General features: G+C 43.2%; 1 protein-coding gene and 1 long non-coding RNA gene across 10 annotated transcripts in view; both read right to left on the minus strand.

The window, feature by feature from the left end:
- The window catches only part of TP53BP2 (tumor protein p53 binding protein 2), a 68098-nt gene extending 54153 nt beyond the window's left edge, over positions 1-13945 (minus strand). For all 9 annotated transcript variants that reach the window (XM_015115521.3, XM_077938382.1, XM_077938391.1 and 6 more), the window contains exon 1: positions 13664-13945. Coding sequence is in view for 4 of the 9 variants with exons in the window: in XM_077938382.1 (XP_077794508.1) it covers positions 13664-13690 (27 nt within the window). In the remaining 5 variants the exon portion in view is untranslated. The remainder of the gene's footprint in view (positions 1-13663) is intronic.
- LOC144329644 (uncharacterized) lies at positions 6791-13287 on the minus strand. Its single transcript, XR_013395255.1, has 2 exons — positions 11485-13287; positions 6791-8758 (listed from the first exon to the last, which is right to left on the minus strand). It is a non-coding gene; the product is annotated as an uncharacterized LOC144329644 (long non-coding RNA).
- Positions 13946-15169: the final 1224 nt, after the last annotated feature.

The raw sequence follows: 15169 nt of genomic DNA on the forward strand, positions 1-15169 counted from the left end.
CCACTAGGCTTCCTATAACCCAGTCAAGCAAAAACACCTGTCCCAACACTGTGATACAGAGCAGGGATTAAATTAAGATATAACCAAAGTTTCTTTCAAACTCATACACAGCCATTTAGCCCAACCATGGCTTCTAACACTGGGCGGGGTTTAGGAAGGAGATGCAGACCATTACAGTCCTCGAGGATACTCCGCCTGTCTCTGCACAGACCTGGAACTCTGCTCCAGTGCTCACTCTGCCAGCTGGGACTGCACACCAAGGGCACTGGTGAGCTTGGCTCCCTAATTCAGACATGCTGCACCCTAGCTGTGGGCTAGGCTGCCAGCATTCTGCAAGAAGTGTGCTGCTCAACTACCCCAGCCTGGGCTGTCCTTCCTTGTCTCTCCAATATCTGAGTAGGCAACCCACAGGGGTCTCCGGAACCTTCCTCAGGAGTCACAGGGACACTACATATTTGAGTCCTTTCCCTCAAAGAGACACTCTCTACCTCCCTGACAATGGGTCCCAACCTTATTAAAGTTATCAGAGAATCACTGTTTACAAAGGCCTATCATGATTTCTTAGCTGTTTCTCTAGAGTTCACTCCTGGAGCCATTAAACTGCTTTTAAAAATCTTCATCAATTACCATGAGTTACTTATACCAATGTTCTATTAAGGCTCAATGATATTAAACCTACTTCTACACTAAGTGTACCAATTTTTATGATGGCATATTTTTAACATCAACCCATCAGTTCCTATCAGTTACATCTGAGTTTATTTAAAGCAAAATCATAAAATCATATTCAAAGGATTTTTTTACATCATAAACTATTTCTTTGCTCACTTATAGCAAGTTAATAGAATTCAGAAATCAATAACATGAAGTCTCAGTATCAATGTGAACAATATTCTGTTAAAACATTAATCATGCATGGACTATCCTGACCATCCATTCAATACCATCTGGAGCACACAATCATATTCTGAAATAATCAACATTCTGGAAGAAAATGATAGAGCAAATATGAAGTGGTTACTTTAATTAAGGAAAAATTCATAAAGTAGCCCTGCTGGTCACTGATGTCTGGTAAGAGAACCACTTCGTATACATAAACAGGTAACAGGGACCTCTACATAGAAACTTATAGGAGTCACATCCTACCAAAGCCAGCCATGCCAAAGAAGCTCCTGGTTCTATGCCTTCCCCTCAATCCTAACTTCTTGCTGACATCAATAAGAAGTTTCATTCATTCACCCATTAGTACTTACTAAACACCTACTAAGAAAGCAGTTAAAGCAAAAGGAACACAGTATGAAAAAGCTTGCCTTCTTTAGGGCACAGAAGAGAGGCTGGTAGTACACAAATGAGCATAGTATATAAAGTGATATGATAAAGAATTATGGAAGTGATGAGGAGAGGATGGCTGATCGTGATTAGGAAAGACACCTCAGGGTGCAGGGGACTTTTGAGCTGAGACTGAAGAAGCCACAGTCACTTGAAACATCTGAAGGAAGACATTTCATCAAAGGCCCAGAGGTGGTAATTCCACAACCAGAAAAAACGCCACATCAGGAATATAGACTTGTGCCAATGAGGGCAGAGGTAGAACAGGGGCTAGCTCGAGTAGGGCCTTATAGGTCAAGAATAAGGAGTATGGACTTTATTGCAAGGGAAAAGTCACTAGAGTGGTGATTTGCAACATGCAATTCTCAAACAGCATCAGCATCACCTGGCAACTTGTCAAATATGAAGTCCCAGGCCCTGCTCTACACCTCCTGATTCAGAAACCCCAGAGGTGAGGCCCAGTACCCACACTTAAGCTTAAGAACCACTGCATTAGAGGGTTTTGAGCAGGGAAGTAACATGAAGCTAGGTTTCTGAGTAATTTGCTGTAAATAATGTAGAGTATTAGTTTCGCTAGCAAGTAACAGCAGTGTGTATTAATCTATGTATATATTAATTACAATACCAGTAGTTAACCCAACAACAATATCAATACATTATGATCATATACACGGGTATTTATATTTGCATACTTTGAATTTCAAGGAATTCCATTTCAATTACAAGAAATATTAAGACCTAAAACGTATTTTAAATTATCTACTCCACAGTTATAGCCTCAAGTCACCAAATGAGAAATCTAAAAATAGCCACACTTCTCCTCACTTCTCTCCCCAGAGTAGCTCACCTGATTCCTACACTGTCCTGTAGTGTCAATGTCATCCCCATCCTTCCAGAATAATTCAAAGACCATAAAACTTCCTCCAATCCATCCGTCCCTACCCACACACCTACCTCCAGCCAGAAGTAAATGTTCTCTTTGCTTCTCTGACAACCATTCACACTGTAGTTGTTTGTATCCCTGTCTTATCTGTCCTACTGGTCCATACATTCTTTAGGACACAGGTTTTGGTTCTTAAATGGTTCTTCCCTGGTTTTTCTCCTCCTACATTGTACCTCATTCCCCAAAAAAACTCTGTCAGATCTCACACAAAGCAAATATGCAATACAAGTTTGTTGAACTGAACTGAAACTGTGACTCAGGGAATCAAAGTTCCACAAAGAGGAGAAAGTTAACAGGCGACAAGAACATGACAAAGAGGATGTTCACATCCTGAAGCATCAAGAAATGTTTATCTATAAATGGTATTACTTCACAGTGAACGTTTTCAAAGCCAGACAATGTCTCAAAGAATTCTGCTTAAGTAAACCTAAGAAACCTTTTCTCTTCTTTCAACTATGCCTGAAGCTGAATTTAGATAGGTTTCAAATTCTGAACGTATCCTCTAAAGCAACTCATCTTAGGCTACTCTGCTTCAATATCTGTCACAAACAACCAATGTATAAAGCAAAAGAACAAATACATTTAGTTAATTCCTCCCTGACTCCAACTATTGATAAGTTTAGTGTTGGTGTGCTTCCTTCTAAACTGAGCCTTGTTGTGTGCCAGGCATTTGTGTTATTTTATGTAAAGGTACTGTTACAGATTTCATTCTATTTTTTATTTTTACTCACTAAGCACTACATTTTTTAAGATCTATCCATGATGATCGAACTACAACCAATCCATTGCTTCTAGTTATTTCCTTCCTACTTCCCACTTTCCTATGGAAGTAGAGGCAAGAACTACACTCACCAAAGAAAATCCAAAATAAGAATATTCATTCATCCAGTAACTCAAACAATATTAAATCCCTACAGTATGCCAAACACTGTGTAAGTGTTAGAAACACAAAGATGAAAAGGCATGGTCCACGTCCTCTTAGAGCTTATGGAACAACGAAGAAGCACCGCAAACAATGAAAAGGGTGCAATGTTGAGAAATGAGAACTTCCTGGTGAAAGTATATTTAAAGCATCTGAAGTCCAGCGAGAACAGAAAAAAAATCCCCTCCAAGCAGTGGAAGAAGGCTTAACATTAAGTACTATTAAGCTGAAACTGTAGGATGAATAACACAAGCAGGAAGAGAACCATCTAGGGAGAGAAACATTATGTATAAAGACACAGGAAACTGTGGCATGCCCTCACAATTATAGTCCTGGAACTGCTGAAGCATAGAGGTGGGAGGCAAGGCAGGACAAATAAGAAGAGATGGGTCAATTCTCAATCCACAAGCCACGAATGTGCTGCAAAAACTTTCAATGCACAAAATTTGTTTTATACACACACTGTTAAGGCAAAGTCCGATGGAGTGGAGCAAGTCATGGAGGGCAATAGGCAAGAGTGGAGAGCAATATGCAACAGAGTACAACTTGCAGTGAGCAAGAGGAAACACAATTCCAAAGGCAGGGCGAATGAACTGCGAGGTGACCGAGTGCTCTTCTGCACAGCATAAGGCATTCCCACTACTGTGCCACAGCTGGTGCTATGTTTTAATAGATGACTTCATGTTTTGAGTTTTTCAATCATTTCCATTATGCAGCTAAAAGTTCTGAAATGGAAATGTATCAATGACACAAAAAGGCTGAAATCCACTGGGCTACACAATAAAGAAACTTTCTATCTCACTAAAGAGTTTATATATTTTATGCTATAAGGAACAGAGGTCAGACTTGAAGAATTCTGGAGAGGGAAGAGACACGCTGCTGTTTCTAAAAGACCACCACGGAAGCAGTGCCTTAAATGGCCTGATGGGGCAGAGAACAGAAAAGGTAAGAACATAGATAAGGAGAGCATTACAACAGTACAGGTAGGAGAGGGGTGAGGCCAAACAGGTGCCCCAGGGAATGGAGAACAGGGATCTGTGTGCCCTGGTGACTCAACAGCTCCAGGAGAAAACAGAAGAGAGGAAAGGAAGCAGGATGAAAGTCCAGGTCCCTGGCTACTAAAAGCAACAAGCAAAACCTACCAGAGAAAGAGCCAATCTACCTTTAAAATAAAAGCATTATCCAAAATAGATGCCCCCCAACCTTTTCAGGAAATTAACAAAATTTTTGAAAATTACCTACATATCACAAACTAAGCAGTTATTATCTAGATCTTGTTGTGATGCAGAAAACACTGGCACGAAGAGACCGTTTCTAGAATTAAAGTTAACTCTCTGACTTGATTTTCCTAGGTCACTCGCTACTTTATGCCGGAAAAATGAAGATATTATTGTTTTAAAATTAAAAAAAAAAGGCGGGGGAGTCAAGGAACTTTTAAGTTGAAGCATCAGAAGCTTCCAGCGCACTCGGATCATGTGATCAAAAGTAAAGCTGTCCTAAAGCATTGTCGGACAGACTACGGCTTCCTTGAGAAACCTGATACACACTACTCGGTTTTAAAGAAACATGGTGACAGAAGGCTTTCTATCAAGCCTAAATTTAAACTGCTCTGTGTAGCTGTCAGAGCTCTCTGGTGATATAAAAAGTATGGTTTCTCTTTAGTCCCACAGGAAGGAGTTGTGGATACAGGAGTGATCTTCCACGATTCCTGTCTTGTCTTACTTCCAACCCTGGGTAAGTGCTACTGTTTCTCCTCTCACCCTTGGGGCGTCTGAGGGTCAATAAAACAATTTATCAGAGAAAGTGACAAACTCTTGAGTGCCTTCACAACCAATTCTTACTGTCAGCTGGGCCTTAGGTGTAGTAAAAAACAAAAAAATAAATAAAATTAAAACCCTTTATTTTTGGCAGCTTTCTGTAGACTTTCCTACTCTTCCCATCTTGCCCAAGTCTTACACTCTGGCACCTGTAAGATCCGCTGTCCACACAGCAACAGAGTGAGCTTTCCTAATCAATCAGGTTGTCGCTTTTGCTTACTAAACCTCTTCTGTGGCTCCCACGTCCCTTCCCATGCCACCTCCACCCTTCCCTCTGGCCCACAAAAACCTATATGCTGACTGGTCTTTTCCTCAGCTCTAGTCACTCTGCCCTCTGCCCATGAAGCCCTGCCCTGACCCTGCCGCCCCCTCTTCCCCCGCCCCCCGCCCCAGCCTCTAGTGCTTCCTCGGGGCCTCTGCACCAGTCCCTGGGAATCATGCCCACTTGAAATGCTCCACCTGCAAATCTTCACAGGAGCAGCTCCTTGTCATTCAGGTCTCAGCTGAAAGGTCACTTCCTGACCATCCAATCTAAAGTAGCCATCGCAGTCACATTACCCTTCTTAAATCCCATTTAACTCTCATGTTTTTCTTTTTTGTTTATTTTCGCTCTCTCTCCCACCCAAATCCCCCATTAAGCACTATGAAAGAAAGGTAGCCGGGCGCGGTGGCTCAAGCCTGTAATCCCAGCACTTTGGGAGGCCGAGACGGGTGGATCATGAGGTCAGGAGATCGAGACCATCCTGGCTAACACGGTGAAACCCCGTCTCTACTAAAAAATACAAAAAAAACTAGCCGGGTGAGGTGGCGGGCGCCTGTAGTCCCAGCTACTCAGGAGGCTGAGGCAGGAGAATGGCGTGAACCCGGGAGGCGGAGCTTGCAGTGAGCTGAGATCCGGCCACTGCACTCCAGCCTGGGAGACAGAGCGAGACTCCGTTTAAAAAAAAAAAAAAAAAAGAAAGGTAAAGCTCCCTGAAAACTTCCTTTCCTGTCTCCATAGCATTTACAACAGTGCCTGGAATACAGAAGATAGTAACTAAATATCTTTTGAGCAGATGTTATCCCCAAAAGGCCATCCAAAAACAACCAAATGGTTAATGAGGGAGAATGAAAAGCAATGATTTAATGTGATTTCATTCAAAATCAGCCCCTAATCTATTTCCAACAAAGGTATCTGACTACATTGAATTACTGCTCCCTACACAGACAGTCCTGAAGCTGCAAGTGGAGACACTCACTCCACTCCCATCTGGACACGTCAAAGTCATTGCTGCACCACTCAAGTAACTAGAAACGGCTGAATGACACTGGTCATCTCACAGCAGACATTGTATGTGTCCCTGTCCTCCACTTCTCCCAACATGCCTATCCTACTCTGCTCCTTTCCTATTAGGATGGTGCAAAAGTAACTGTGGTTTTGCCATTAAAGGTGACGGTAAGAACCGAAATTACTTTTGCACCAACCTAATATATTATCACCTTCAAGCCACATTTACAGATATCATCTCAAGAAAGACTATTTAACACCCCTTATTCAAAAGCTAATTATCACACCCCTTCTCTTTCCCTGCAGATGTGGAAGATCTGAGATGTCTATGGTAGTATTATTAGATAGAGGTGGGAAGAAATAGCTATTGAGATGTTTCCTTTGCCCAGGGGGAGGTAACCACCTCCACATCATTTAACAAGTCCATAAGAGAACTATTTACCAATCTTCTCATCCAGTATGGATTTAAGTTAGGGAAGATGTCTCCATTTTTTTTTTTTTTTTCATTTTTCCTTTTCTACTTTAAAACTACAGTAGGGTTATGCTTTGAAAAGCAATTTTTGAAGTTACAATTAGCCAAAAGAACATCATTACCACTGTTTGTCCTGTCAAACATATAAAAATATTGTGACCCAAGCATTTGCCATCTTGAACAGAGCATGTGTTTGCGGGCAGGCAGTTCAAATCTCATTTCTACTAGTGACCAGAAACAAATTACTTAAACCCTTTGAGCTTCAAATTCCTTATCTGTTGAATGAGAGTGGGAAGATCAACTTCAGAGTGTAATAAGGGGATTAGACAGGATAACCAACCTAAATCACCAGGCACAGTGTGAGGCACAGAAAGGGGGCTCCTCTTCATCTCCAGGAGAGAAGTTAGAGTGAAGCTTACACTCTCCCTGCTTTTACATATAAATTGTTCACTGCCCTGTGGAAGAACAGTAAACTGCCTTAATTATTTTTTGTTACCACAAGTAGTTTACTGGTAATCTATAATAGTTTATTCATCATGGTTTTCTACTACCTTTCAATGCTTGTGCCTTAAGGGATTTTGGGTTGATATGTTTGAAATTTAAATAAAGTAGTATTAAGTTATAAACCTGTATCCAAAAAAACAACTGAAGTATGCACTTCAAAAGTCAAAGTTCGGCCAAGTGCAGTCGCTCACGCCTATAATTCCAGCACTTTGAGAGGCAGATCACTTGAGGTCAGGAGTTCGAGACCAGCCTGGCCAACATGGTGAAACCCCGTCTCTACTAAAAATAGAAAAAAAAATGTAGCTGGGTGTGGTGGCGCACTCCTGTAATCCCAACTACTCGGGAGGCTGCTGCTAGAGAATCACTTGAGCCCAGGAGGCAGAGGTTGCAGTGAGCTGAGATGACGCCATGCCACTGCACTCTAGCCTGAGTGATAGAGCAAGACTCTGTCTAAACAAACAAACAAAAAAGTGAAAGTTCAGTACTTACTGGCCAAATGAACCTATTCATCAAAAATCTGGTTTGATTATCCAAATAAATAATTTGGTTTTGAGTATATTTTATGTAGAAAAAAGTTTCTAAATCTGTAAAACTACTTTTCCTGCCCATTATCTAATAATGTTTAAAAGTTGCATTTCTTTGGTAAGACATTTATTTTGATAAGACGGTATGCAAAGTGTTTTAAGAAATCACTGACTACTTAAAACTTAATGCTCCTGAAGGATCCCCGAATGACCCAATAAGACATAGAATTTTAATGTCTCACCTACCACTTCAATATAACTATACATTTCATACATAGTCACATTATCTATGTTTTCTTTTTTCAGTTACATCTGATTAAAGAGAATGTTCTGTTCAGTAACTAGCACACCATCAAAAAACAAGTATTTAAATAATGTGCAGCTTAAGTGGCATGAGCTGAAAAGAACACTCTGGATTCCTAAACTCTTAATTGCTAAACTCTTAACTGCTATTCTTCTTACTCTGTGAGATCCTTGTGGAGAAGCTGGTGAGAGCACATACTGGTATGCAGTTATCCTATTTAAGCTAAGGAGAGGCTAGATAACACGAGCTTCAAGAATACTCAGTGTTAACTTAGCTTTAGAAAGACTGTTTAAGAGTGCCACACACTATGGAAGATCACCAAAAGAGATAAAGGTCTACAGTATTCTTAAAAGCTCCAGAAAAGAAAGTTTTGTTTTCTTGTCTGCTGGGGCGGTGGGGATAAAGACAGAGGGAACACAGTTCTTCCTAGAAGCAGTGTATGTGAATAAATGACCCTCCATGTGTCTTCCAGATAAATAGATTCTCCTTAATTGTTAAATATAAGCAGGTGTACGCTTGTGTAAATTTCTTTTAAAAAGTCTAAATCTGATTTCTCTGAAACAGGTAAAAATACAGAAATTTTCAAACATCTTTCAGCTTTTAAGAGCTGAAGTCACAAGGCAACAAAACTAATGCACATGAAATGTGAGACACTACCGGACGCGGTGGCTCATGCCTGTAATCCCAGCACTTTGGGAGGCCGAGGCTAGTGGATCACCAGGGTCAGGAGTTCAAGACCAGCCTGGACAATATGGTAAAACCCCGTCTCTACTAAAAAATACAAAAATTAGGCCAGGTGCGGTGGCTCAAGCCTGTAATCCCAGCACTTAGGGAGGCCAAGACAGGCAGATCACGAGGTCAGGAGATCGAGACCATCCTGGCTAACACGGTGAAACCCCGTCTCTACTAAAAAATACAAAAAACTAGCTGGGCGAGGTGGCGGGCGCCTGTAGTCCCAGCCACACGGGGGGCTGAGGCAGGAGAATGGCGTAAACCTGGGAGGCAGAGCTTGCAGTGAGCTGAGATCCGACCACTGCACTCCAGCCCGGGCGACAGAGCAAGACTCCGTCTCAAAAAAAAAAAAAATACAAAAATTAGCTGAGTGTAACCTGTAATCCCAGCTACTTGGGAGGGTGAGGCAGAGAACTGCTTGAACCTGGGAGGCGGAGGCTGCAGTAAGCCGAGATCGTGCTACTGCACTCCAGCCTGGGCTACAGAGTCACAAAGTGGTGAGACTCTGTCTCAAAAAAAAAAAAAAAAAAAGAAAGAAATGTGAAATATTTTGCACATCTCTAAAACTAGATTATTTGTTTAACAGCTTTTGGTAACTGTAATTCTATAAAGCTAGGAACCTCTCTTTAGGGACCTAATCTAAACTTTATTCTGGAATAAAGCCTGATCTAAGCTAATTTTCTACACTATTACTCAAGCAAAAAGAATTCTTTCAAAATATGATATAATCATACAAATAAAATGTTTTAAATACATAACTTGAAATCATACAAATATAATGTTCCAAATACATAACTTGAAAGATTTTGTTTCAAAACACAATTTCAGTTGTTTTGTGCAAATCTGTACAAATAAAACCAGACCTTTGTAAATAATAATACAAGAATTTAAGCAAAAGTTAAGCTACTGGTCTGTGGAGCTGCACACTTTGCAGTTATGCTCAGAAATATACAAATTCTACTGATCAGCTGGTCAAACTGCTAAAGGAGATACTGTAATATCCCATTTTTTTCCCTAGACCCTCAAAATTAGAAGCTCAAATTTTATTTTGCAGCATCATGAAATAATTATGCCTGTGCAGCACTGAAAGATAAAATGCCATAAACTTAGAAATTAAACTATGATCACTTCAACTGAGCTTTTTAAAATAAGCTATTATTATTATTTTTTTTTTTTTTCTGAGACAGTCTCGCTCTGTCCCCCAGGCTGGAGTGCAATGGTGCCATCTCAGCTCACTGCAACCTCTGCCTCAAGGGTTCAAGCGATTTTCCTGCCTCAGCCTCCTGAGTAGCTGGGATTATAGGCGCACGCTACCACACCCACTAATTTTTGTATTTTTATTAGAGACAGGGTTTCACTATGTTGAGGCTGGTCTCGAACTCCTGACCTCATGATCCACCCCCTCAGCCTCCCAAAGTTCTAGGATTACAGGCATAGCCATCGCGCCCGGCCCAGCTGTTATTTTCTTTAAAATATCTGTATAAAGGCTATATGATGATGTCGGTTTGACTGCATTGTCATACAGTAACCACCAGGCATGTGGCTATTTAAATATAATTAAAATTAACTCTTAAGTTCAGTTCTTCAGTTCCCTTGGCCACATTTGAAGTGCAGTAGCCACATGTGGCTGGTGACTGCCATGCTGGACAGCACAGATACAGAGCATTTCCATTACAGCTGGACACTCAGGCCAAATATACAGCATCTCCAACTACCAAGTGACAGGCAAATTCAAGCCTTCTGGTTTTCCAGGTGGCGCTACCAAATACTGTGTAGTTTTGTAAATAATTTTTTTTAATTTATCATTTCAACAGTAGGTACAAACAAAAATTTTTATGAAACTATTAGCTGAAAAGAGCAGAGTAGCTTTTAGAGTTAGCCAAGCTCTTTCTTAAGAACACATTTTTGTTCTGAGCATAACACTTCACGAAATCAAAGTAATGAATAAAAGATATCTAATGTAATTTTCAAATGACTAAGAATTTTTGCTTGCGATAACTGCCTCCCTTTATTTGATAATCAAGTACAACGAATGGATCACTAAAAAGCCAAACTCTCGAAGTGCAAATAATCTCTTCTTTCATCAGGAAAAAGATGATGTCAAGTATGAAAGTATAACCAGTTTTTCCTCAGCAAGTTGTAGAAATATCACAGAACTAGAGATACTAACAATGGCAGGTATCTGAAAGTGAGAGTAATTATCACTCCCATTTCTGCAGTACCCTATCATTACCTCTACTGTGATTTGCAGAGCTTGCTATTTATTCTTAGTTAGCCTTCTAAAATACATCTTCCACTTTTGGTTTTGGAACCAATTATCGCTTCGTGTCCCATATAAAAGAAAACCACTTGATCCTGTACCATTTGGTGAGAAAACACACGAACACAATTTATTTGCACTTCTTTTTTTTTGAGATGGAGTCTCTCTCGGCTCACTGCAACCCCACCTCCAGGGTTCAAGCAATTCTCCTGCCTCAGCCTCTCGAGTAGCTGGGGCTACAGGCGCATGCCACCACGCCCAGCTAATTTTTGTATTTTTAGTAGAGACGAGGTTTCACCATGCCGGCCAGGAGGATCTCAATCTCTTGACCTCGTTCGTGATCCGCCCGCCTCGGCCTCCCAAAGTGCTGAGATTACAGGCATGAGCCACCGCGCCTGGCCTATTTGCACATTTTTAATAAATGCAGTCTAAATAGTAAACCATTATCTTCAGAATGCCTTTAAAAGCAAATCAAGGAATGTACCTAATGCCACAGAACTGTACATTTAAATATAGTTAAAATGGTAAATTTTATTTCATGCATGTTTTACCACAATAAAAGTACATCAAGGCCAACTGTCTACATTCTGAGACTACCCATTTTTTTACATTAAATGTGCTTTTCCTGGTAAGTTGGTTAGAATTTTTCAAAGTAATGTAACAAAATTACATTCATGTTGGAATAAAAGTCCAAGCATATTAAAAGCCAAAGATGAGAAATATACTTAATAAAAGTTTTATTTTCAAATATCCAAAATATTACAGTATAAAGACACATATAACATGAGTCTACTAAATGAAAAATTATTTCATATTTTTATATATCACAAATCTGAGAATCTCCAGTTTAACCAACACTGGAAATTCAAAGGCTTTTATCTACCACCTATTGCAAGCTAGACATACTAATCACACTTCCTTCATAAACATAACTCTAATCCTCAAACCACCCTAAGAGCTGAGTACTATTATCCCCATTTTACAGATGATGAAACTGAGGGACAACTTTTTTTTAAGTGGCTATAGCCACTAAAGGTAGTAGCTGAGCAATACTGAAGTGTTAGTCTGACTTCAAAGCTGGTGTAGGTGCCATCACACCACAATGAGTCCGTGTTAGGATTCTATTCTGACATCAGAAAGGCAATCAGAAGAACCATATTGCTAAATTGAATGTAGTCTCAAGAGCCACATAACGTTTTATGAATTCGGCTACACAACGGATACCTTCGTAGGGTATCTCCAAAGGATACCTTGACAAAAAACAAGGAAGAAACCATATAGCAACAACTGATACGTGTTTCTCTTGCTCCCATTATTAGGAAAAATTCAGACAATCCGTACAAGTTATTTCAACAAAAAGAGATGTAAATCCAGGAAATAAAAATCTTAACAGCAAAATCCATCACCCTTATCTATGCTATGGTCCATTATTTCAATATTGAGTATTCACACCACAAACCTGACTTCATAACCAGGCATTAAACTAAGATGCATAATGCTACTTTCAAATTCCTTTTATCCTGGCAGGACAAAATATCCCAAACCATCTAAACCCAATTACTAATTCTAGTGAATTGTTAAGTCGGCCCAATGAGAGTTCAGGACGCCCTCCATGACACAAGTAGGGGGCCAGGGGACAGCATATTATATACTCTGTACGCGTGACTGCAAACTTTGTCATCACTCTATTCCACAGACTTCATAAAAGTAAAAGCTTTTTGTTTCTTTGTCTAAACAAATGGAGCCACAAGCATAGGATACCTGCAAGATGTCCCCACTTCAGTGGGAGAGGTGCAAGTACAACTTCCACGAAGAAACTCGCTACTTAAGTCTGCAGAAGCCACCGCAACCCACCGCAAACCTCCATTCCACGATCGTTAAATGACAAGAGACATTTCAGAAACGTCTCAAACCTGCTGTTCACCTGTGGCCTGGTGGCCGTGTCAAAAGCCTGCGGAGCTCCTAAAGAACACACTAATCCTCTCCGGAGGTCTTGCTAAACAAGCTGTGGGAAATGAAGGGAGCTAGGCACGTACGCTTTCCTGCAATCTAAAACTTCCGAGACTGCATTTACCACAACCAGTTTCCACAAAGAGGTAAGGGTGACTTAGCTGCTACTGCGGATATCAAGATCGAAATTCGAAAAGGTACCCGTTCCAGTAACGTATGTTTCACTCCAGTAAAAAGTTGAAAGAAAAAAAAAAAAAAAAAAAGACCCAGCAAAGAACAAGGTCCCCAGTTCCCGTATTCTTGACCTTCAAGAACTGCAAAAAAGTCAAGACCCAGTGAAAGACGAAAAGTTTGAGTGGCTGCTGGGCTCGCGGGCGGCACGCCTGACTCCGAAGCAGCTGGGGGAACACGCCTCGCGGTCAGGGTCTCGCCGCGGCCCCAGGCCGGCTGTGGGCGCAGAACGCTGAGGAAAGAGCCTCCCCCTCCAGAAACCCGCTCGAAGCTCGGAAAGCCCCGGCCCCTCCGCGCGGGCTCCCGGCCCCGGGCTCCTTCCCCGACGCGCCTGAGGGCGCGGACCAGCCCCCGGCACGCGACCCCGCACACTTCCGGGCCCGATGCCCCGGCCGCTCGCCCCCTTACCGGCATCATCTTGGACCCGAACCGCATGGAAGCTGGTGGCCAGACTGCGGCCCCGGCCGAGCTGAGGCGCCCCGGGGGTCGCGGATGCGGGGGAGGGGAGCGGAGAGCGAGGCCGCCCGGACCTGTTGCGAGGCGGCGGCGGCGGCGCGCGGGTCCGCAAGGCCCTCCGCGCGGGCTGGGGCACCACCGAGCCCCGGGCCGACCCCCCCGGCCGGACCCCCTGACGTGCTTTGTCTCTTTGACGCTCGCGACGGTCGGGGCTCCCTCCTCCGCTCCGAAACCAACTAATCCCGGGCCGGGCCCCAGCCGAGCCCGCGCCGGCTCCGCCCCCCGCGCCGACCCCGCCCGCGGCGCGCCTGGAGGCCTGGGGGAGGGGCGCCCGCGAGAACAGGAGCCGCGCGCGCCTGCGCGGGCCTGGCGGCGCGGACCGGGAGCTGCGGCTGCCGACAGCCTTTTCTTTCTTCGCCTCGGACTTAAGTGCGGTCGGGGCCGCGCGGCGGAGCGGCTGGAGCGCGCGCCTCCTAGCGGAGCCGGAGCAATTGGAAGGCGGCGCCTCAGGAAAACAGAATGGTAGTGAATGGCACCGAGCCGTCCCAGAGCTACCGCCGTCACCTCCTCGGCGGCTCCGAGTTGTGCAAGGCAGAGGACCCTTTGCCTTCAGAACTGGGCGCCCGAGGTTGAGCGAGTGGACAGAGTCCTCCCGCGGCCGCGCCGCTGGGCCAGGCGGAGAGAGGCGGGCGGACCCCCGGGGGAGGCCCGGGCCGCGCCGCGGAAACGACTCGACTCCCTGAGGGTGGCCACGACCGACCCTGTCCGGACAAAATGGAGTTCCCCGTGTGGCTTCAGCCCGCGGCTCGTTCCCAGAGCTCCTCTGTGACCCGGCTCTCGGATTGTTCGCCTTTCATTTCATTTGCCGTTGTCCAAATTCTAATTTAAAACTCATGTGTTGCTTGCTGTGAGGTTAACAAACGTACACCGCAAACTGGATAAAGGGATAACTTTTATGTTGTGTATGTTTTACCATAATAAAAATAATTTTTTTAAAACTTAAAAATGTGGCAGGCAGCATTCTGAGGAGCTTCCCTGGGAGGTGCTGGGAACACCCTGCAAGCAGCCTCCCATACGGGGAGTCGGTGGATACCATCCTTTTCCAGGGAGGGAGGCCAAGGCCTAGGGGAATGGCGAGGCTCTCTTCCAAAGAGTAGCAGAGCAGGTTCAGGCTCTTCTTCCACCTTCCAGGGAGACACATACTCCGGGAACCCTAACTCCAGGAAGCCTCGTTCTAGTAAGTTGTCAGTGCAAGTTCACTCAGAATCACTTTTCTCTGCCTTTATACATGATTCTAGTACCTGAAGGGGAGTAAAGCCCCTGAGTTTATCTAGTTTAAAGAACAGACAATTCTTTCTTAGCCCACCATGTCCCTTACCAGAATCTCCATCAAACTCCTTGTTGCACCATCTCAGCTACTGTATGTGGCAATACTAAATTACGGTTAATTCAATTAGA

The sequence above is a fragment of the Macaca mulatta genome, chromosome 1 (genome assembly GCF_049350105.2).
Source record: "Macaca mulatta isolate MMU2019108-1 chromosome 1, T2T-MMU8v2.0, whole genome shotgun sequence".
Lineage (NCBI taxonomy): Eukaryota > Metazoa > Chordata > Mammalia > Primates > Cercopithecidae > Macaca > Macaca mulatta.